General features: G+C 33.1%; 1 protein-coding gene across 1 annotated transcript in view; it reads right to left on the bottom strand.

The window, feature by feature from the left end:
- The window catches only part of LOC140442379 (probable chitinase 10), a 163,102-nt gene that overhangs the window by 16,843 nt on the left and 121,566 nt on the right, over positions 1–24,693 (bottom strand). The window contains exons 30-37 of the mRNA XM_072533453.1: positions 24,055–24,127; positions 22,832–23,028; positions 22,150–22,356; positions 17,065–17,229; positions 16,884–17,011; positions 14,571–14,738; positions 12,776–13,002; positions 6,706–7,031 (exon numbers count right to left, since the gene is read on the bottom strand). Of these exons, the coding sequence (XP_072389554.1) occupies positions 6,706–7,031; positions 12,776–13,002; positions 14,571–14,738; positions 16,884–17,011; positions 17,065–17,229; positions 22,150–22,356; positions 22,832–23,028; positions 24,055–24,127 (1,491 nt within the window). The remainder of the gene's footprint in view (positions 1–6,705; positions 7,032–12,775; positions 13,003–14,570; positions 14,739–16,883; positions 17,012–17,064; positions 17,230–22,149; positions 22,357–22,831; positions 23,029–24,054; positions 24,128–24,693) is intronic.

The raw sequence follows: 24,693 nt of genomic DNA on the forward strand, positions 1-24,693 counted from the left end.
CTGCTGCACAAAGTCTTGAAAGTTTTTCCTCGATGTTAAAGTATCCTTAACAGCAATCACAACGAATAGAATTCAACTTATTTAGTATTTAAACAATTTAGTTAATTACTGGCCTAATTTTATCTTTGCTTAGGGTATTGTGGGTAGATATTTAAGCTTTTTGTAAAATATATAAGAAATTTATAAATCCGTATCCAATCTGAAGTGCTTTCAAGTGAAGATATACGCATGGGATGGCACGCACTATAAGGGTAAAAACAGAATATTTGGAATGCCCATTTAACGATGAAGTTACTACAAATAAAATGATAACTTGTGATTGTGAAATGATTATGAAAAGTAATAGTTTTAACTACATAGGATCGGTATTACAGAACAATGAGAAAATAGATGAAAATGCATACAGTAGAATTAGGTTGAGATGGATGAAGTTAAAGGAAGCGAGTTGTGTGCTGTGTGATAGAAAAATTCGAACACAACTGAAGCGAAGATTATATAAAAATGCCATAAGATCAGTTATGATGTACAAAACCGAATGTTGGGCAGTAAAAAGAAAGAGAAACAAGTAATGTACGTGGCGAAACTGAGCATGTTTAGAAGGATAAGTGAATAACAAAATAGGATACAATTAAGAATGTGTATATTTAGGAAATCTAAGGGTTGCACCAATTGCTGCCAAGTAAAAATAAAATACTACAGATGAAAATTGTTTGGGTATGTTGAACGTCATGACGCTAATCACCCAATTGCTTTGCTGATTATTTACAAGTTTCGGGAAGAAAAAGGAGGGAAATGCCAGAGTAGTCTTGAAGGGAGACACGCAATCAGGATTTGTCGGGGAAGACCGACTTGATATTACCTGATTGTTGGCCTTAAATGTTGGATTAACTACACACTTCACATGAAATAATAAATTAAAACTTTCTGTCAGTTCAGTCAATGATTGCTTTATGTAGGATATTTTACCTGACATGTTAGGGTTAGATCATTATTTAATTTAATTCAAAATTATTCGACATATAGTTTAAATAGATAAAAATTTACTATCGAAATGGAACCACAAACTACAGTGGTGTTAAAAAGTCCTGCATCACCTTACCAAATACATAAAAATAGAAGTTTAAGGCATTTACTCTAAATATTTTTTAACCATTTACTATCTACATCAAACAAGCACTTAGGCACAATATTATAAAATGGAAACACAGCAAAAATTTTGATTAATAAAAAAAATGTAGTTCGGAAAATTTTTTATTCAATATTACAAAAATTTACATCAAGACGATACTGTACATCACATTGAAGTAATTTAAACTAATTTTAATATTTAATTGGCCAGCCCTTGTTTTTAATAACTAGTTCACATCTTTTGGGCATGGAATTTATTAATTTTTGCAGTTCCTCCATGGAAATACAGTGATGCCAAGCGTGGATTAGAGATTCGATTAATTTCGTTTTATTTGTGGGTTTGCTTTTGGAAATGATGTTTGATATCCTTTGCCACAAATTCTCGATGAGATTGAGGTCCGGGAATTGCGCTGGCCAGTCCATCCTATCAATTTCATTACTCTCCATCCAAGCTTTAACCAGTTTTGCTCTATGGTAAGGAGCATTATCATCCTGAAAAATTAATTTTTCTTCGCCAAACAGGTCTTTTCTACTACGCAGCATTTTATTCTGTAGTACCTCAATGTATTTGGTAGCATTCATCATCCCAGAGACAACGTGTAGGCGACCAACTCCCTGAGAGGACATGCAACCCCATATCATAACGGAGGTTGGATGTTTAAATGTTGTGGAAAGAACACATTTTGGAAAAAATTCTTCACCAGGAAATCTTCTGACGTAGACATTTCCAGCATGATTATTAAAATTGAAAATGGATTCATCACTAAACAGTACACTCTGTCACTGCTCTGCTGTCCAGATTCGATCTTCCTTAGCCCATTTCAAACGGTGCAATCTTTGCTTTTCTGAAAGCAGTGGTTTCTTCCGTGCCTTACATCCTCTAAGTCCAAAATTAAGTAGTCTTTTTCTCACAGTAGAAGTGCACACGTTTACACCTGTAGATTCAGACCACAGCTTCGTCAATTGGGTGGAATTAAGGCTTCTGTCTGTCAGACTTGTTCTTCTTAACGCAGCTTCATCCCGAACAGAAGTTTTCTTTGGTCGGCCACTACGCGGTCTGTCGTCGATTTTTCCTTGTTCAGCATACCTTCTTAATGACTCTAATTACTGTCGATTAATTACAGTTTACTGCGGATGCTATTTCGCGACTAGATTTGTCGTTTTTATGGCGAAAAATAATTTCAAAACGCTTTTCGTCCGATAATTTAGTTTGTTTGGTCTGGGATGACATTTTCACCTTTTTATCAAAAATTAAAGAGCGAATAAATGTGTTAGGGTAACTACAGTGTTTATATAGTCAAAATATGTGGCAAATTTGTCAAAAAAGATTCAATTTAATAGTACTTTAACGACTTAATAATAACTTCATAATTTTCTCAGATTATGGGAAATCCCTTCAATCAGATTATTTTACTCTTTTCTGTAGAATTTTGAGCTAGTAAATAAAAAAAACATTAGTAAGTATACCGATAATGCTTATTACAAGCACAAACTTAAAATGAATTAGCGAAAATATACAAAAAACTTGTGTTAATCCTCAAAAACTATAAGGCGCTTAGGTGATGCAGAACTTTTTAACATAGCCCAGTCTGGTTATACAAAAATCATCGATTTCACGGCAAAATGTTTCGCAGATATCTGAAGCTTTTAAGACATAGGTGGGGGTTACTAGATGACGAATAGATAAAAAGATACTCCTATTTTTACCTTGCGTGTTTTTTAAACAATAATTTATGGTCAGAATTTGATTTTTAATCTATAAGTTTTTTCCCTTATAATTTAAATAAACAATATTTATACCATTTTTTTATATCAAGAATATCTTTATTTTCCTGTTTTTTCACATAAAATTGATAAATAATTTACGGAGATATTTGCAAAAAAGCAGTTTTTTTGCACTAATTTATAAATTTAATTAATTTTTTAATTAACAAAATAAAATGTTATTAATACATTTCAACATTGAGGAATTACCGTCCTTTAAATTGGTGCGAAATTTCCCCCCGATCGGTCAAATAGTTTAAAAGTTATTCAATTTGTTTATCCCTGGGACTAATTATTTAAACCATTGAACTTGCCCTATGAATGATCCTAGACACATTTAACAAATTTCATAGGATTCTTTAAGACTTATACTATCTCAGAAGTTAAATGAATATTGATTTTTCATCGAAATTATTTACAAAATAAATGTTTGAAAAAGGGGTATGTTTTTTACGTATAAACAATTGTAATAACTTCTATATTTTTCAAGCTATAGACTTGTACGTACAACCATTAGATAGCTGGTAAAAAAACTCACATTTAACAAGAAAAATAAACCTTCTATGAACAATAGGAACGAAGTTAGCGACAATTTTTTTGTTAATTATATCTCCATTGTTTATAAACATTAAGAAGTAAAATTTGCACAAATTTTGAATGAAAATCTAAACTTTATATTGAATTTTATAGCTATAAAATTCATCTAATTTTTCGAAACTTAAAACCTTTCGAAACGAAGTTACTTTCGAAAGATCGACATAGGAAAGTGGAGGGGAAACTGTTTTAGCTCCTCGCTGCAAAATTTAATATTATGGTTACGGATTTATCATTCAAAAGTTTCAACAGTTCTGTAGGAATTTCATCAGGTCCATTTGCTTTTCCGTTTAGCGTTTCTTATTGCGTATTCTACTTCTTCTTTCAATATGTCTGGCCCAGTTGCATTGATTATCTGAGTTAAGTTGTTTCTATCGTCTTCAAATAATTCATTCCGGTATTCTGTCCATATTTTTATTTTATTCTCTAGATCTACAATAAGATTTCCATCTTTGTCTTTAAGTTTATCTATTTGGCATTTCTTTATGCTTCCTCTTATCTCTTTTACTTTTTTGTGCATATTGAACGCATCGTACTTTTTCTCATAGGTTTCCATTTCTTCACATTGTTCTTTAATCCAGTCCTCTTTGGCTTCTTTTATTCTCTTTTTTATGTGTTTATTTATTTCTTTGTATTTGTCTGGGTAATTTTTCATCTTTCTTCTTTGTTCCATCAAGTCTAGTATATCTTGTGTCATCCACCCCTTATTATGTGTTGTTGTTTTTGTAAGATGTTTCTTTCCTGCTGTTTGTATAGCTGTATTTATGTACTTTAATTTTTGATTAACGTTGTTTGTATCCTTAATTTGTTGCTACACTGAACGGAGGTTTTCATTTATTTCTTCTCCTGTTTCTTGTCGTATATTTTTGTTTCTAAGTTTATTTAAATCTAGTGCCTTTCTGTGTGGTCTTCTAATCTTTTTTGGTCTCGCCTCTATCACAGTAACTGCCGGGTTATGATCTGAGCCTATATCAGCTCCTGGGTACGTCTTAGTACATTTAACAGCATTATGATACCTCCTTGCTATCATAAAGTAGTCTATTTGATTTCTCACTATTTTTTCTTTGGTATGTTGTGGAGATGTCCATGTATATAACCGTCGAGGAGGTAATTTGAAAAAGGTATTTGTTATTAGGAAGTCTTCACTTTGGCAAAATTGAATCAATCGATCTCCTCTGTCATTTCTGTTTCCAAGCCCATATTTTTCTACTTGTTCTCCTACCTTACCTTGACCCACCTTGGCATTAAGATCGCCCATTAATATGTTAATGTATGGAAAGACTGAGTTAATAAGTGAAGACAAACAACCTGCAACAAAAAGGTTCAGACCTGACAGTGAAGTTAAATAAATGATCCAAATTTTAACTTTTAAACCAATGTATGTAAAGAAAATAAAAAAAGTAAAGTTCAATAAACATTGCAAAATTTAATAAGGCAAGTGATGAAAAAATCGACTTATTTTATCAAAGCAGTAGGGCAGATTAGATTAATATTTTATATCATATTTGTAAGAAAAATAGAATAAAAATCAATATTGTTAATTATAAAAATACAAACAATTATAATTAATATAAGGAATATAATAATATAATGTGTAAACAATTACCTGAAATTTAGTTTATAAAATATACAAGTATTATTATATCATTGATATAAAATGAAAAAACATATGTTGATTTTCCGTGATTTTCCGAGATTTATGGGGGGTGAAAATTATGTCATCATTATTAATACTGCGACAGACTATTCGAGCAAATAAAAAAAAGTAAGTATTTAGGGTGAATTTCAAATGAACTCAATTTTTCCGAGTTTTCCCATATTTTCCGGCCAGTGAAAACTATGTAGATATTTATATTTCGACGAGCTACCCCAGAATAAAAAAAAGAGGCTTGCAGCTGCAAAGGAAGCCGAGATAATGTATATTTTTCCTACGTGTTGCAATTTGACGTTCCGATGCCGAAAAAAAAAACGGAGCTGAAATAGATATCCTCTCCACTTTCCTATGTCGATCTTTCGAAAGTACCGTCGTTTCGAAAAATTAGATAAATTTTATAGCTATAAGTTTCAATATAAAGTTTAGGTTTTCATTCAAAATTTGTGCAAATTTTACTTCTTAATGTTTATAAACAATGGAGATATGATTTTTTTAAAAATAGTCACTAACTTCGTTCCTATTGGTCATAGAAGATTTTTTATTTTTTAATGTGAGCTTTTTTACCAGCTATTAAATGGTTGTACGTACAAGTCTGTAGCTTGAAAAATATAGAAGTTATTACAATTGTTTATAAGTAAAAAACATACCCCTTTTTCAAACGTTTATTTTGTAAATAATTTCGATGAAAACTCAATATACATTTAACTTCTGAGATAGTCTAAGTCTTAAAGAATCCTATGAAATTTGCTGAATGTGTCTAGCATCATGCATAGGGCAAGCTCAATAATTTAAATAATTAGTCTCGGGGATAAACAAATTAAATAACTTATAAAATATTTGACTGATCGGGGGGAAATTTCGCACAAATCTAAAAGATGGTAATTCCTTGATGTTTAAATGTATTAATAGCATTTTGTTTTGTTAATAAAAAAATTAATAAAATTTATAAATTAGTGCAAAAAAACTGCTTTTTTGCAAATATCTCTGTAAATTATTTATCAATTTTAATTAAAAAAACGGGAAAATAAAGATATTCTTGACATAAAAAAATGACATAAATATTGTTTATTTAAAATATAAGGGAAAAAATTTATAGACAAAAAATCAAATTGTGACCATAAATTATTGCTTAAAAAAACGCAAGGTAAAACTAGGAGTATCTTTTCATCTATTCATCATCTAGTATCCCCCACCTATGTCTTAAAAGCTTCAGATATCTGCGAAACATTTTTCCACCTTTTTTTTTAACCAGACTGGTCTTACACCACTGTAGCTGATTGGCTTGAATTTTTAACTCAGATATATGCTTTAAATACAAAATTACAACAAGGATATAATTAAAATCGGCAATATAACTTAAATTAGGGCAATGAATAACAGGTGTATTTCCTTCTCTAATTATACGTGTCTTGTGTAACACTGGTCGTGTTTTAATCAAGTGCATAGGCAATATAATTTTGATTTATCCTTTTAATTTTTAAACAGACTGTATAAATTGTGTATTGTACAATCTTTGTATAGGATAGATTATTTTTATATGAATCTGCTGTATCAAGATAACTTACAACTACAGGTAGGAGCATTGTTGGTATTTTCGCATTCGTAATATTGACTTCCAGACGTCAATTTATACCGCCTATTACAAGAGAACTTCAAGATGGTTGTAGATGGTACAATGTCGCCTGGATTTTTCTCTGCATCATTTTGAAGTTGCCATTTTCCATTTTTCGGATGCGCTGGAAGCACGCAGTCTTCTACATAATGTTTTGTCATTTCTCTATCTATAAATCCGTAATAGAATGCAACACTAGTATATAAAGCATTCGTTTCAAAGTTACAGAAAGAAGTGTGAAGATTTGGAGCTATGCTTACTATTCCGTGTATGTAGTACCTAAAACAATAACGAATTGCTTTTAGTTTATGATTAATATGACATCATCTTACATTTATTTTATTGAATCAAGTAACCATATTTAATACCATACCCACTATACAGATACCGATTGTCTAAACAACTCATTTATGTTTTCGCCATTTCCCAACCTCTTTTATATTTATTACACGTAAATACCATTTAATCTTCTTGTCTGACCTAACGCTAGACGCATCCACTAATGCGCTCCATCTTCTACGATCTTATGCTTCCATTTCCCTTCGTTGGGAAATAGAAGCAGATCTTGTACCATCTGGTCTTTTAAAAAATACTTTTTTTTAATATTCTGCAGTCCTTTTATCTTACCACACGACCTGCCATCTTATTCGATTAGCTTTTATATATGTGATAATGTTTTCATTAACATACATAGTCACTAAATTCAGCATTGCTACGTTTTCTTCAATCTCATGTTCTTCTGTCTTCTTCGTATCTTTTAAATAATAGCGAATTATTTAATTTCCGTTGATTGCGAATAGAGGTTTCATTGCTATAAGTAAGAACTTTGCAAATAACTGACTTTTTTAGATTGTCTTTTTAAAAGATATCTCAATAATTTTAAAAGAGAATATAATGTTCTATTGATAGATTTTATCCTTGCAGAGATCCCTTTTTATACTTGGTTATCATCTGTGACCACATTCTTTCACCAACACATTCTTCCAATTACCACCTCGCAAGCTGTGCACGTGGAAATCCCCTCAAGACAGACCCGGGAGAATTACTGACATATACAAGGCAGGAAAAATACCAGTAGAATGGCTCAAATCGAAGTTAGTACCATTGCCCAAGACCCCAGAAGCAAAAGTTTGTGAAGACTATAAGACCATAAGCCTAATGAGCCATCTGCTGAAGCTGTTTTTAAAAGACATCCACAAAAGAATTTACCGGAAATGCGAGGAACAAATTGCTCCCAATCAGTTTGGATTTGTGAACGCTGTTGGTACAGGTATTGTTTTAGAAATGTAGAGTGGTCAGCTGTGATGTTTTTGCATGCCTGATTGACTACAAAAAGGCTTTCGATAGAGTCAAGCATGAACAAATGATGGAAGTGCTGAAGAGGACAGGGATTGACGGAAGAAACCTAAGAATTAGAATCAATCAACGGTGCTCCGAATAGATCGAGAATATATAAATCAGGTCAAAATCTTAAGGGAAATAAGACAGGTGTGCATATTTTCACCACTGATATTCAGTCTTCTTTGCACGGCTAATAGATGCTGTTTTGGGCTTAATCTCCTTTTTAAATCTACAGTTATATCAAGAAATACAAAAGTAAAACTCTACAAAACAATAATACGCCCAGTCCTAACATATGGTTCAGAAACCTGGACTATAACAAAAAGCAATGAAAACATGTTAGGATGTTTCGAAAGAAAAATACTAAGGCGCATCTATGGAGCGGTAAATGAAAATGGTGTCTGGAGAGGACGATACAACTTCGAACTCTATAGGATATACCAGGAACCAGATATCGTAAAACACATACAGATAGGACGTCTGAGGTGGGTAGGCCATGTAATGCGGATGGAGCAAACCGACCCAGCTAGAAAAACGCTCCTTGACAGACCTATTGGTCAAAGAAGAAGAGGAAGACCCAGAACAAGATTCCTAGATAACATCGATGAAGACATGAGAAATATGGAAATACGTGCTTGGCGGAGGAAGGCGATGGATAGGGACGACTGGAGAAAAATTCTTGGGGAGGCTAGGACCCACACAGGGTTGTAAAGCCAAAATGATGATGATATTCAGTCTGTACTCGGAGCACATTTTTGAAGAGGCTCCAAAAGATATTGACGAAGTCATCTCAATAAATGTAGTCAAGCTCAAAACCTGCGGTATGCAGATCATACAATAGTGTTTTCCAATACCATAGAAAAACTTAATAAACAAAATAACGGAAACAAGTAGAACATATGGACTGGATATAAACACCAGCAAAATTAAGCTTATGATCATCAGTAAGGAAAACATAACTGGAGTAAATCTGTATGTGAACCAAATGAGAATTAAACACCTACTTGGTAACTATAATCAATGAGTCTTGGGACAATACCCAAGAGATTAAATGTGGGAAAGGCAAAAAGTGTTTAAGAGCCATGGCCTCACCCTAGAAATAAAAATAAGTTCCTTAATTGTTAGGTGTACTCAGTGCTTCTGTACGGAGCAGAAACGTAGATATTTAAGGCAGAAACTCTATCAAAACTTCAGGCTTTTGAGCTATGGTTATACAGAAGGATCCTGAAGATACTATGGATAGACAAAGTCACCAATGAAGAAGTATTACGGAGGATGAACACAACAATGAGAAATCAATTCAGATATGAGCTACTCCAATACATTTTGCAAGGTAAAATTGAAGGGAAAAGGTCCCCAGGACGAAGAAGAATATCTTGGCTTGCTAACCTGAGAGCATGGTTTAGAAAAATTTCAACACAGCTATTCCATATAGCAACCAACAAAGTCGTCATAGCCAGAAGTCAACGTTCAGAACGGAGAGGCAGCCTAAGAAGAAGAATCATCTGTGATTAGCGCTCCTATATACTTAAACTTCTTTACTACTTCGAAGTTGTGATAATTAAGAGTTGTGTTCTGTCTAATTTTAGACCTCCTAGACCAATTTTTGGTTACTACCATGGATTTTATCTTTTCCTAATTTATTCGGAGACACAGATTTTATTATCTCTTGGATTGTAATAGTTATGTTTTCTTGGCGTGCTAAAATCGAGTTTACATCAAGTTATTGGCGTATATATGGAGCATTCGACAAGTCGTGCTTAATTTTTAGATCCGAGTTATTACCTATAGAACAGTACTGGCAAATTTATTGTGTAGATAATGTCAACAGATGGCCGTGTATGATGGATACGTTGGTTCTATACGTAGTCTCACTCAAGATTTCCATATTGTCATATTTTGCATAGATCCATCCAGATACTTAAATCAAGAAACAACATCATCCAGAAGCTGTGCGACACAACATAGGGAGCATCGGCTTCCACCTTGCGATCATCCGCCCTGGGTCTTGTGTTCTTAACCGCAGAATACTGCTCTTCAGCCTGGCTTAACAGCCCACATATACACAAAGTAAATGCCCAATTGAACAGTACAATGAGAATGATTGCTGGTGTTATGAAATCCACCCCTACGCAATGTAACGAGATAGTATACGAGATAGTTACGAATAGTAACGAGATCCTGCCAATTCATCAAGATATAGATCTTGCCAACGGTAACCGCTTACGTTCCAGACGACCGCCAATAAAAACAGCACAGATTGCTGTGGAAAATGAGTTCAACTTAACAACTACTTGGACTAGAGAATGGATGGAACAACAAAATAGCAGCTTACCCTGCATCACACAAAAACCACCAGGTTTTGACTTACCACGCAACACATGGACTATGCTGAACCGAATCAGAACCCAACACGGCAGATACGGTTACATGATGCACAAATGGGGTAAACGACCATCCCCACTCTGTGACTGCGGACAACCCCAAATCATCTGTCACATTACAGAACAGTGTGCCACAAGCTCCTATCAAGGCAGGTCAGAGGATTTCCTAATGGCGACTACAGAGTCGATAGAATATATAAATCAGTTAGATGTTCGTTTGTAAACATATAGAGTCCATCTAATTTACAAACCGTTGCACGTCATTATCTACGTCAGAGATCGAAGTTGACATAGTTGCCAAAGTATTAAAAAATCCTGAATCCATTTTAAATCAAATAGGTCACATAATTATTATTATACTCTTTACAACGACTATTTAAATTCTTACGTGACATTTTTATAATAATACACACTAATTTTGTTCTAAAAAGAACAGATTTTATTAAATAGGTAAAAATATAAAACAAGCGGTATTCACTTTAAAATTTAAAATAATAAAATACAAAAAGTGTTAACACCGCAACTGTCAAATAAGTGTTACCAATTTATGCCAAAATTTCACCTTCGTTCGATTACAGTTGCAGTGTGTTCCGAACAAATGTTCTTCATAAAAACGCTTTATAATGCATTTATACAAATTAAATGAAACATATTGTTGTCTATTTCTTTAAGTTAACATTAACAGAAATCTTTAAATATTAGTTCTACGCGTATATAATAAAATATGTCTAGTGGCTGTAATGCCAGTGTACTCGGCAAAGTGATTCTAAAAAAGAACACACCTACCGCCTAAATATTTCGTGTTGGTATCATGTGACGTCACGGGCTATGACGCCGATGACGTGCAATGGTTTGTAAATTAGATGGACTGTATGTAATGTTTTATACAAAATATATGTAAATTTAAATGTAAATGTGTCAAGTGCCATACGATAAAGGTAAATTATTTTATTGTAGATTACGTTTCATTCATTGAGGAAAATACTTTACTTCAGTAATTTTGCCGATAATCAATCAAGCTACTTCAGCCTAGCTGAAGTCATGATTTATATATTCATAGTAATGTCCATGGCCTCTTTTGTTAGCAAAGCAATCGGATTTTTGTTACCAGTAATCCTGACGTGCGAAGATGCCCAGATTATAGTAATTTTTTTTATCGTGGGCCCTAAGAAGCTGATACATACAGCTGACGAATATTACGAATACAGATTAGTTCGGTTATTATTTATATTAGCTCATCCGTTCGGATACTATACCAAGGTGAACGCTTATAAGGTACGATTGGCTACTGTACAGTAGTTAGAGAACATTTAACTCGTTTTATTCTTTAAGTCGTCAGTGTAGAGGACTATATTAAATTGCTTTTTATATAACGATTCTAGAAATACTTAAATTATCAGCGCTAGTATCTTACCTTACTGATATAAATCTATTCTCCTTTACTTTAAACAAAATACTGACGTAATGTTAGTCATGTCAGCATCATATGTTTGTACCTACTTATTAAAAGTCATATTGTAAAAGTATACTATAGAATAGAGCGTTTCACGTTAAGAAAATAACATTGCGGAGATAGGGCCATGTATTTCTTATGGACGATAGAAGCGCAGCGATGCCACGATGAACACAAGCACGATTCAGGGTTGTATAATTTGTATTTTCGTTTTCACAGACATGAATTAAATTCATGTTTTTTAACGTAATTGACCAAAAGTGCCCATTCGAAACAAGAGATGAAAAATAGGGAAAATGATTTTAATTAAATAAATAGTATTTACAAAAGATAATTTTATTTTATCTTATTTTAATTATAGTAACGACAGTTTATTTGTTTTTCGGTAAGAATATCATATACCATGAATCATAGAAATCAGTAGAAAATATTGCTTAGTTAAATCATGCACTTTGCCGGCTATTAAAGATTTAAAAGCAAATAAACGGACCGCTTGGAATGCATATATCTAATTACTTCTAGTAAACCGCATGCTTGAGAGTTTTGGCAACACTGATCTCCATAAGCCTAAGGTTATTTTCTTAACGTGGAACGCTGTATAGAACCCAACCGATAAAGGTAAATGCCATGTACATTTCGTTTTAATACTATTAGATAATCGCCGCCTACACAAATTCTTAAAACAGTCAAGCCGCAAACCTGGCTCGTTAATGAAGAGTTAATTAAAGTAATATTACCACCAAAAATAGCTTTAAGACTTTATCAACGGGGATCTATTGATTGTATTTATAATAATTTTATTAATTTATTATAACAACTGAAAAAATATACTAATACCATTTTACCTATTATCATCACGATTTTGGAAAATAAGGCCGCTTCCACTGTCACCTTGGCATACGCTCATGTTCCTCTGAAAATGACCGGCACATATCTTATCAAAGAAATTATATTTTTCCTCCCATTCTTCAGGTAGTTCTCTGCTACACGTTGAACCTTCTTTAAACGGTAGTTTTAAGACTCGCAAGTATTCTGCAGGTTTATTATTATCAGTTAGTCCCCATCCTGCTACCTGAAAATAAAATAAAACAGAGTGAAACAATACCATTTTTTTAATGATTCTCTCAACAAAAACTTTCATCTCTTGTCCGATCAATCAAAAACAGCATTATAAATGACCAATGAAATTCCTTGTGCAGACTACCCCCGATCTTATATAGACCAAACAAACCGTAGAATTCAAAATAGGATTTATGAACAATCCATTTCTGTTCACAATTCCGATTCAATTTCAGCTCTAGGTCAACATTATCTTCATACAGGCCACAAAATTGATTTTGAAAACTCTAGAACCATATACCCCATAGACTTCTATAAACCAAGAATTGTCCGAGAACCTATCATCATCATTAGAAGCTCGACAACCCTTTCTGGGTCTTGGCTTGTTCTAGGATTTTCCGCCATTCTGTTCGGTTCCTTCCTTTATTTTTCCAGTTGGTAATCTTAAGTGTTTTCAGATCTTGTTCCACTTGTTCCATGTATCTAAGTTTGGGTCTTCCCTTTGATCTTCTCCCTACTGGTGTTTGCGTTATTATATGTTTTGATGTTTCAGTCTCCAACATCCGTTCAACATGGCCCATCCAGCGCAGACGTTCGATCTTTATAGATGTCCGAGAATCTATAGAAATTGAAAAAGAGCCAAATTGTCTCTATAAAAGAGATGACAGAATCCGGTTACCTTCGACATGGAGACCTCTCGTAAAGAAAAAATATTTTCTTAATTTTTGTACAAAGTTATTTATTTTTATGTTATGCTGTGACAGCAATAAAAAATACATACAGCCCTTAATTTTCACCTCTTTGTTACTAACTACCATTTTTTAATAGCCATATTCGGGTCACAAGAGTTAGTTGCCATACTGCACCACAATGGCTTAACTGAATTTTAGTTCGGTAGTATTTGGTAGGTCTGAAAACAGGTCGTAACCTATTTTTCATACCCCCAACAGGTATGGAAAAGAGATTACGATTTTGAATATATACAAGGGTGGTTCACCCAACTATTCTTTTATTTCTTGAACAAAATTTTAAATTTTTATTTTTGTTTTATTATGTACCATTAAAAATACATACAGACCTTAATTTTTACTCATACTAATACTAGACCTATTTTCTAATTGCCATATTAGTGTCACAGAGTTTAGTTGCCATACTAAACCGCTAGTTCCTTCGAAACCGCTTGACCGATTTTTATAAAATTTTATATGTGTACTCGGTAGGCCTGACTATCGTTTGTAATCTATTTTTGTACTACTAAGGGGTGAGGTGGTCCATCCCAAACATTTTTTTTCTATAGATTCGCGTTAGTACTTTTCTTTCGAAGCATCCTAACATGATTGTATTACTTTTTGTTATTACTGTTTGTATTAATGTTGTGTAGAGTTTGACTCTTGTATTTTTAAATATATTGTTGAAATGTCACAGGCATTACAACAAAAATAAAAACGATTCAAATGGTTTTTTTAACTTCGAGTATGTTTATTGGTGAGATATCTTTGTTTTCTAGGATGCTACAGTTGTTGTGCCTATTGTTTCATACTCATAAAAATAAATAAACATATTAATTTTAACTGGACTTACCTCTCCCAATTGTCTGTTACTTAAATAAATGGAGTTGACATTGTTAATACAAATCGGCTGGACAAACGGTCCTAGTTTAAAAAGTTGTTGTGTTACTAGCACAGCAATATCAGCAACATATCTTCGACTTTCTCCTCTATATCCATCATGCACAATAATTTTGGTTAACTAAAAATAGAAATATGTTAAAAATATAATCAAATTAGTAATGTAATTAAAGAAGCCTTTTGGTACCATTAAAATATCCTTCATAATCCATTTGCTATATGATTTACAAATCTCTTAGAGACTTGTTCAATCCAGAGAATAGGAAACAAATATAAAATAAACCACCATGGTGTGAATTACATTCACACCAGCACTGGCATTGACACTTCCTACAAAATCAGTATTGTTATCGTACGCAATATTTTCAACCACATTCTTTCACGGACGCCACATCACTATTAAAAATATTTAAATCTCAGCAAACAACACTCTACATTCTACTAACGAACTGCTTTTCAATTAACATCATTCGGATAGGTATCTGGTCGATTGTAAGAGAAAATGGATCAAACGTCGCCACATTTAAAGCATTCTACAATACATATATGTTACAGGAATATATAAGATAGGACGCTTTGTTTTTTGTAATAATTCACCACACGTTTGTATGCCTGTAGAATGATAACCATTAGATTAGAAGGTCTAATATTGTAGCGTTTTAAATTTTTCTTTTAACTACGAAATATTAATATGTTAAAAATTTCTAAAGACGCCCCTGTTTGTTTGTTTGCAACGAAGTTAAAATTCCTCATTTCGTACATGTTATTTCTAACTATAATATTTCAAGATTTTTTTGTCGCTAAACAACGATTTGTTTATATTCAAATCCCCCAAATCTCTGAATATATTGTGAGGTAGAAAAATCAATATAATACGTGTTATTTCTTCATATTGGGAAGTAGTTTGTTTGAGGGTCGCTTTGTAACATAGTTGAGGCCTGTTTTAAAAACAAGAAATTTATGTTATGGACGTAAGAAGGGTCGCCCACACCAGTATTAGATTTAGGTCAAGAGGGGAATTCAAGTTGGGTTAATAAGAGCAACGAAGCAGGCAGGTTGTATAAGGCAGCTCAGTTTGAACATAGCCGGTAATTTTGTGTAATGGGTTAATAGTCAAGACCGGTAAAAAGTGGAAATCTACTCTCTGTAATATGGCAGATTTATAAAAGAGTAACGACTTGAATAGTTAGAAGATTTGTGTAGTATACCAGAACATGGTACAATTTTAAAACAGTACATAGGGTGTGCCACCAGCTTCGTTTGTCGTCTGTTTGCTCCAACCTCGCTCCAGTCCAGGATTCCAGGCTATAGAAATCGTCTTCCTTCTTTCCCGTTGAGAACTTGTCCAAGTAGCTTTCCCATAGATGTCTAGCAAGTTTCAAGGTTAAGTGTAAAAAATTTGAATTATAAGGTAACATTCAGTATATTAATTTTAAAGTAAAGATAGACATTTTTTTGCTGAAACAATAATAGCTTTTATTAAAATTTAAAGGGATTTTGTAATAAATAATAAATTGTAAATTTTATGGTTTAACTTAGCTGTCATTTTAATTGTTTTTTTTTTAATTTAATATTAACATATGACAGCTAGCTTTATTTTTTTCGATATTTATTTGTTTTGTTTGTTAAAAAAAAAAGGTTAATCTCTGTGCGGTAACATTTGTATGTTTTTGTAGTATCTCCAACCTCTTTGTAAACGGAGTTTGTAAACGGACACATGTAAGTTTTTTTTTATTCTGTATTTTGCAACTATTTATATAGTTGCAAAACTATTGCAACTATTTATATTTCTTGTACAATCTGTATTTTGATAACTGTTTGTTAGAGACACAAATAAATGTTTAATTTATTGCTCCAACCATTTTGTTTATTTTATTTTAGAAAATCTCCTAACCTTTGTATGTATTTTTGATTTTAGGGAAGAAGAAATTTTCTTTCTTTTTCCAGCAGGAAGTTTTCTTCGAAGCGGCGTCCAAATTAAAATAGCTAGAGGTAACCTTGTCTGCCATATCTTATTTCATTTTGTCCAGGAGATTTATGTAAGTACCCTTTCATATTTTTTGTAGCTGCCCCAATCCGACCCCTTGTCTTTTACTTACCCACGACCCCAGCTCTCCAGCAACCCCCTGAGTGCCGTTCGCATACGTAACGATTGTTTTGCTTGCCCTATCTTCGCCCCCATAGTTTCTGTCCCCAATTTTCTACCCCCACAATCTTACCCTGAGGTAAGCAAAAAAAATTCGTTACAATATGAGATTAAACTTACCTTTCTATATTGCACTGGATATTGATTATCTCGAGGATCTTCGTACGAGTTGTAATATTTTCCTGCAGCAAGCATAAACATCTCAGGTGGAAGAGCATTACCGTAATCGTTGGTAACACAGTGGGCAGCTAAAAAATGCAGTGTTAAGAAAGCAAAATTTGTTTGTATTAAAATGAATTACCCGTGAGAACAACTCGCCGACTGACTAATGTGGCTCCACATACATTCTTAAATTTCCCCCGTTCCAGCTGGTATAAGGCTAAAACCCAAGGAAACTCCAACTCTTTAACGTTTTTGCCTTTCCAGATAAGCGCTGTTGTATCATTATTAAATTTTTTTCCACAAACTAAAACAGAAATGCAATAACATTAAGTTATTTTGACAAAACCTTATTTAGTGATTAATATCGGTCTGCTCTCCTTCTTACTCCGGTCAAATATTCTTATATTAGAATAATTTCAGGCCAAAATAACATTCTTGCGCCAATTACGATTCGATTTCGATACATTTTAAAGAATATTTTACCGAAGGTAAGTTGAAGATCTTTTAAATTTTAAAAGATATCCTTTATAACAGGCAGTCTGCATTTTAAATAATTATGAATGTGAAAGCAGACGTCTTTTTTAAAATATTTTTCTTTGTTAAACAATAATAATTGTCGTTATCTAATTCCCAATAACCTAATTGAGTATGCCCCTTAATGAATATTTCAAGTGATACGAACTAAAGTGAAATGTGATACGAAACGAGTGTTTATTGTTTACAAAAACAATAAATTAAAGGATTGTGCGCAAATTTACGATAGTTTGGTTCTATTCATCAATTCCTATCAAGTAACATTTTGCACGTCTCTGTAATCTGTAACTCAAGTAGTTTAGGTCTAGAGCCTACGGCGCAACTATTTTAAAACTATGGTCAAAACCGATTGCACTACAACGTTTGATTTTTCTGTGTCTCTACCTCTCGTCTTTCGCCATCTCCGCTTTTCAACAAGTCATACACTCACGTATCTTAAGTTCTTTGGCCGCTATACGCCCAAAACCTCTTTGTATATCCCCCTTTAAACCCCCAACCAGTTATAACTTACTTCTTGAGCTACTCTCTTTCCAACGACTCCTTATATTATGTCACAATCAGACGAGCCGTCGCGACTTCACTCGAAAAAGTGTCAAAAATGACCAGAATGAACCTTAGAGATGTCTTATGGGATTTTACATGAAAAAATAGCTCGAACTGTCGCTCTTTCTTTACTATAGAAAAATATGGAGGTTTCAAAGAATGAGAAGAAGAAAAGAATAGAAAACCCATTTCCCAACTACATAGAGAAAACAGAATTGTTTACTTCGTAGAAGAAAAAGGAGAGGTGATGAGGAGCATTCTCTCTCTTTCTCTCTCTCTCTCTATCTCTCTTTCTCTCTCTCTCTCTCTTTCTCTCTCTCTCGGAGAGTATGTACACTGAATTATCTCTAAGAAACATAACAATAAACGCCATAGAGAAATAATTGAGCTGGTTAAGAAAAAATTAAGAAAAGTACCTTATTTAGATGAAATAACTGATTCTTTCCAAACCGATGGAAGAAAATCTACGTAATCATGAAAACCTAGTAAAAACAACATATTTCCGCAAAACTATAGGCCGATTAGCTTACTTCCAGTAGTCAGCAAGATAGCAGAGAGAGTCATTCAATCCATATTCCAAACAGAGAGAGATATACTAGGAATATTTCTTGTAGCACAATTCGGAGCACAACATTCCAGCGAACTACACGTACTATATGAAAATGCCACCACGCAGATATAGCTGGACGAAAGCACAAAAACTAATCTCATAAGACAAGGAGTAAGATAAGGAGACACCATCTCTCCCAGACTATTTACCCTTGCTCTAGAAGACATTTTAAAGAAACTAGAATGGAACAACAAAGGTATCAACGTCGACGGATCATACTTAAACCACTTGAGATTCGCAGATGACATAGGTTTAATAGCCGATAATATCCAAGACCTAAATGATATGTTACAATAATTAAATGCAGTTTCAGGGGCGGTAGGCTTAAAAATGAACTCTCTTCTTTGTCAACCATTTTCCATCCACTCCTGAATGTAGGTCTCTCCCAATTGCTTCCATCTTTCTCTATCTTGCGCCAATCTAATCCACTGTTTGCCTGCCACTGTTCTTATGTCATCTATCCATCTTTTTTGAGGTCTTCCCGTGCTTCTTGTTGTCGTCCTTGGTCTCCATTCTAGAATTCTCTGTGTCCACCTGTTGTCATTATATCGGGCTACGTGACCTGCCCAGCGCCATTTCATTTTTGCAATTTCTTCCACAATATCCCTAATCTTCGTTCTACGTCTTATCTCGGTGTTTCTAATCTTGTCTCTTAGTGATATTCCAAGCATGATTCGTTCCATTGCTCTTTGCGTTGTTTCTAATTTTTTAGCAGATTTTTTGGTAAGGGCTACTGTCTCCAAGCCGTAAGCAAAATGAACTACAGTAAAACAAAAATACTGAGCCGAGACCAGACAAATATAACAATACAAAATAATACCATAGAAAATGTTGTATATATATAAAACATTATCTATATCTAGGTCATGTCATCAAACTAGGAAAACCAAATCAAGATGCTGAAATTAAAAGAAGAACACAACTGGCATGGGGCGCTTTCGGCAAACTAGCATATATCTTGAAAAACACCTCCATTCCCGTAAACTTAAAGAAAAAGGTGTATAACACATGCATACTACTAGTTTGTACCTACGACTTGGAGACAGTAGCTCTTACCAAAAAATCTGCTAAAAAATTAGAAACAACGCAAAGAGCAATGGAACGAATCATGCTTGGAATATCACTGAGGGACAAGATTAGAAACACCGAGATAAGACGTAGAACGAAGATTAGGGATATTGTGGAAGAAGTTACAAAAATGAAATGGCGTTGGGCAGGTCACGTATCCCGATAGAATTACAGGTGGATACGGAGAATTCTAGAATGGAGACCAAGGACGACAACAAGAAGCATGGGAAGACCTCAAAAAAGATGGGTAGATGACATAAGAGCAGTGGGAGGCAAACAGTGGATTAGATTGGCGTAAGATAGAGAAAGATGGAAGCAATTGGGAGAGACTTACATTCAGGAGTGGATGGAAAATGGTTGACAAACAGAGAGAGACACGTACTCAGATTAATAGAGCATATAGCAGATGGATTCAACGACAATCAATACACAAAAGCAGCCTTCCTTCCCTTAATATGAATACAACGGAGCTATGTCGAGACTTATCACCTCGTACTTAGGCGACCGAGGTTTCAGGTTCCAAATAGGACAAGTCCTGTCTGAACACGATACCCGGATGCTTAGATACTACAGGGGGCGTTCTTATTACCCCTTCTTTATAGCATATACACAACAGACGTTCACAGAATACATGAAACACTAGTTAGCCTTTAAGCAGACGGCAATGCAATATCTGCAAAATACAGGAACCTGGATATAGCTGTAAGAAACCTGGCACAGATGGCACTGGATAAATAGAAGAATGAAGTACATAATGGAAAATAGTCATAAATACAGAGAAGACACAAGCAGTTATATTAAAAAAATAAGATATAGCTCAGAAGAACATCTAACAGTGCAAGACAAAGCTATCGAATGGAAAAATGAAGTTAAATACTTAAGAGTCACAATGGACCAGCGCAACGTTAAACGTTTACACCACATGTTAATACGATAGTCCAAAAAACACATGGCTAGAGTCGCCATCTAATAGAAATATATACTGCCGAAGTTCTTCTAAACCATGATACGTTAATAGCAACAATATGACTAAGACGCTGATCCAGTAAAAGTATCAGAATTGTCTCAACCTAGTATAACATTGGCTAGAGAAATGGAGAATAAAGGTAAACTCGGTAAGTCAGCACATATAACACGAAGAAGTAGTACCTAATTGTCTGCCACATAAAAGCTAAGAGGCGTCAATTTGAGCTTTAAACTAAAAGCAGGAGTTGGCTAATACATATATAAAAAAATCGCAGATATACATGAAAAATAAAAAGCTATATACAAGACCATACTGAAAAGAAAAATGCGGATGAAGTAAACCATCTAACATAAGATCCTTCAAATAATATTCCAATTAAAAATGCTTGTAATGCTAACTAGTGCCCTCTAGTATCTTTCAAACCAAAGTATGACGTAAGAACACTTAGGTAAATAAATATCGACACATTATTACAGATCACTCCAAAAATCATATATAATAAGAGAAGCAGAAACAAATTTTAAAAGATTATGACTAGAAGACTTACGAGGTTTACAGTGAACTACTGATAAATCCCTTTCTCATTATATCATATTTGCTTATTACTTTTTTGTTTTTGTTGAGGTAAGTAAATTATTGTAAGTTATAATAAATAAATAAAAAATAATTTAAAATTAGAAGACATTTTTTTCCAAAACAAATCGTAATTAAAAGTTTTAAAAATAAAGAACACACAAAATTAAGGACAGTAATAAAATAAGGTTTATTCTAAAAAATGTTCAGACTAACTAAAATTCTTTAGTTTCCTGTTATAATGTTTATGGACTCTTAAAAAAGTTCTCTGTTAGGCCAAAGGGTGTCGCAAGCAATCCGAGTATTTAAATTTATTTATTTCAGCGCCCTCTATATTAGTATATTAAGCATTAAAGTGTTCAGTCGTTGAATTATACAGAAAACTTTTACAATGAAAGTAACAGACTGAATGAATTTAAGAAAAAGAAATTTATTCCGCTTATTTTTCTATGTATATGGATGATTGCTTCACATATCTCAATGATCTCACTAGATATTCAGAAACACATTGAAAGAACAGCAAAAATTAAAAGGTATGAATACCATCTACCTCTAGAAAAGTATCAATAAATAATATAAAATATACTATTCTTTGCGCATAATATTTACAATGTGCATATAAAGATGGCGCTACCAATTGGATTGGAAAATTCAGATGGTGAATTGATTTTGAAAAATAATACTTATTATATTAATGACACAGAAATGAAGAAATATGTGGCACAATTCTACTTATGGTTTCTTTTTCTCCCTCTTTCTCTCCCACTCTCTCTATCTCTCTCTTTCTCTCTCTTTCCCTCTTTCTCTCTAGACTTTACATTTTGTATTTCCAAAGAGACTAAATATAAAATTAAATATCGATAGTTAAGAGCCAAAACCTTGGATGAAGATTTTTTCATGAATATGCATAATTATTAAGAATAGCTTACCTGGTTGACACACGGGTCTTGGAAAGTCCCAAGTTCCTGCTTTACAAAACAAACTGCTTTTACTGCCTGGAGGAACTTCGTAATAAGCTATACAATCAAAAGTCAGGTAAGTTCCATCTATGGCTTGATCACATTCAATTTTATTGCCGTCTCTATCTAGACACCTTAAGGTTGTCGTTGCCGATGAATAAAAAGCTGGACATTTTTCTAAAAAATCATAATATAAATTGTTATATCAACACATCAGCCAAATTTAAGTTATTTTGGGCGTACCTCAGGGTTCCCACTTATGCACATTGTTATTTAATACAGGTATATTTAACATTACTTAAATTTCTTGTACTATCTCCTATTTTCAGATGATATTAGGATCTACTCTAGTGTCAGCTATTGCAGATGATTGCACTCAGTGATTGGTGTACAAAAATGGTGTGAAGTTAAAGATACAATTATTTTTCAATGCATATTCGTCAATTCTCTTATTCATCATTTATATATTGTTTCTTAGGATTTTGTTCCCGATATAGATTTCAGCATCTTTGCTAAAACCTCTTACACTTTCTTCTTTTAGTATAAAGAGTTATAAATTTTATGCATTTTTCTCTGATATAAATTATTTTTGGTAATTTTTATAAGTTACTATAAAACTTTTTGTCAGCATAAACAATGTAAGTATACTTACTTTCGCATTTTGGAAAAACGGTAGCCTCCCAGTTATAATCACATGCTATAAATGGAGTGTATGGTTGTAACCGATAGCCCTCCTTACATTCTATTTGAAGGATGGTGTTAACTTCTACTTCGTCACCTGGATTACCTTCTCCATTAATTATCATCCATCTTCCGTTGGGTGGAAACTGTGGTAGCGTACATTTGTAACTACAATATAATTTTAATTTTATTTCAAAATAAACACAAAAAGACAAATATAAGTGTATTTAAGCTAAAAAATAAACAAAAATTACGATCGAGTTTTTTTTTTACTGTACGCAGATATTAACGATATAAAATATAAAAAATAAAAGAAATCTACAATAAAATTAGATATAAAATTCGAAAATAAAAAAAATTTATTTACAAATAAATGCGTAACAATAGAACAACTACAAGAAAAACACGCACCTTCAATTTATATAGTAGAGTAAAGAATCTAACAGGAAAAACAAAAACCAAAGAAACCCCTTATTTATTAGACGAGAATAATTCAATTGTAAGTGACATTAAAGGAAATATTAAACCGTGGAAGAACTATATTGACAACCTTATTAAAGACAAGCGAGAGGAAAACAAAACGGTACTCCAAGAAAACGAGTATCTTGGACGTAAACGCATCAAGTAGCTTGGATTTCACCAATTTCGCCATGGACGACAAGTCCCCTGACTTTTTGTCGCTTTATATAGAGGCACTACTAGCGAACTCAGGCATGTTATGTTGCTATAACAGCAATGTAGACAAACATAATTTCAGTTTAATTCCAGCTGCTACAAGTCTTCCTAATGAGATGTAAAACGCGAAACATGTGCCGAAGAGCTCTAGTTGAAAAGAAATACAATCGTCTACTTTGTTTACGTAAATTTTCTTTACGTAAAGAGAGCAAATGATGGTGTTTTGCAGGGTAAACTATAGATATATTATAATAAATGGTTATTCCTAACACTGTCCAATAGCTTCTAGTAAGCTTGGATTTGCGGTTCATCGAATTGTCTTTTGACTTCTCGTTGCTTTATACAGAAGTCGCTACTAGCGTACTTATGCAGGTTATGTTACTATGACAGGCATATAGACAAACAGCATTTCATTCCAATTTGAGCTACAACATTTCTTCCTGTTTTCCACTCAGAATCTGCAGATAAAACGTTACCCATTCTTTATGGATTACCGTGTATATTACAAAAAAAAATTACCTAGTATTTTCTCTTCTTCGTCGTATTGTAGAATTGATGTGCTTACTATCTATAAATTGTGAAGTCGCCGTAACTAGAACAATAGAATAATGTAGTAGGGTTGTTCACCCTTAAGTATTAAATGTAAAAAGTCTTACAATATTACATAAATAATTTGGAACAATGTTAATTTCTAATTCGTAAATGTACTAATAACCTTAGTTGAACTACCTCTCGATTTTGAAACTAAATACTGACATTTTTGTGACCAGATTGTTTTGTGACCAGATAAGAATGTACTTAAATATTTTACATAATATGTCATAGTTATTACGACATTCATTGTACATTTGAGTAAGATATGATTTACGCTAGTTAATAGCTTTACTATTATTAACATTTGTGTCCAGTTAATCTTCGAAATTATAAACATGAATAATAATATTATACATAATGTAGTGAAATTAAGTACATTTTATTATTGGTCCATATATATATATATATATATATATATATATATATATATATATATATATATATATATATATATATATATATATATACGCGACAAGTAGTTAGAGGTAATGGATTTTCTAAAGAGCTATGACGTCTTAAGTAGTTGCGTAGACCTAAGTGAAAACTGACAAAATCCGATACATT

This window comes from Diabrotica undecimpunctata, chromosome 5 (genome assembly GCF_040954645.1).
Source record: "Diabrotica undecimpunctata isolate CICGRU chromosome 5, icDiaUnde3, whole genome shotgun sequence".
NCBI classification, from domain to species: Eukaryota; Metazoa; Arthropoda; class Insecta; order Coleoptera; family Chrysomelidae; genus Diabrotica; species Diabrotica undecimpunctata.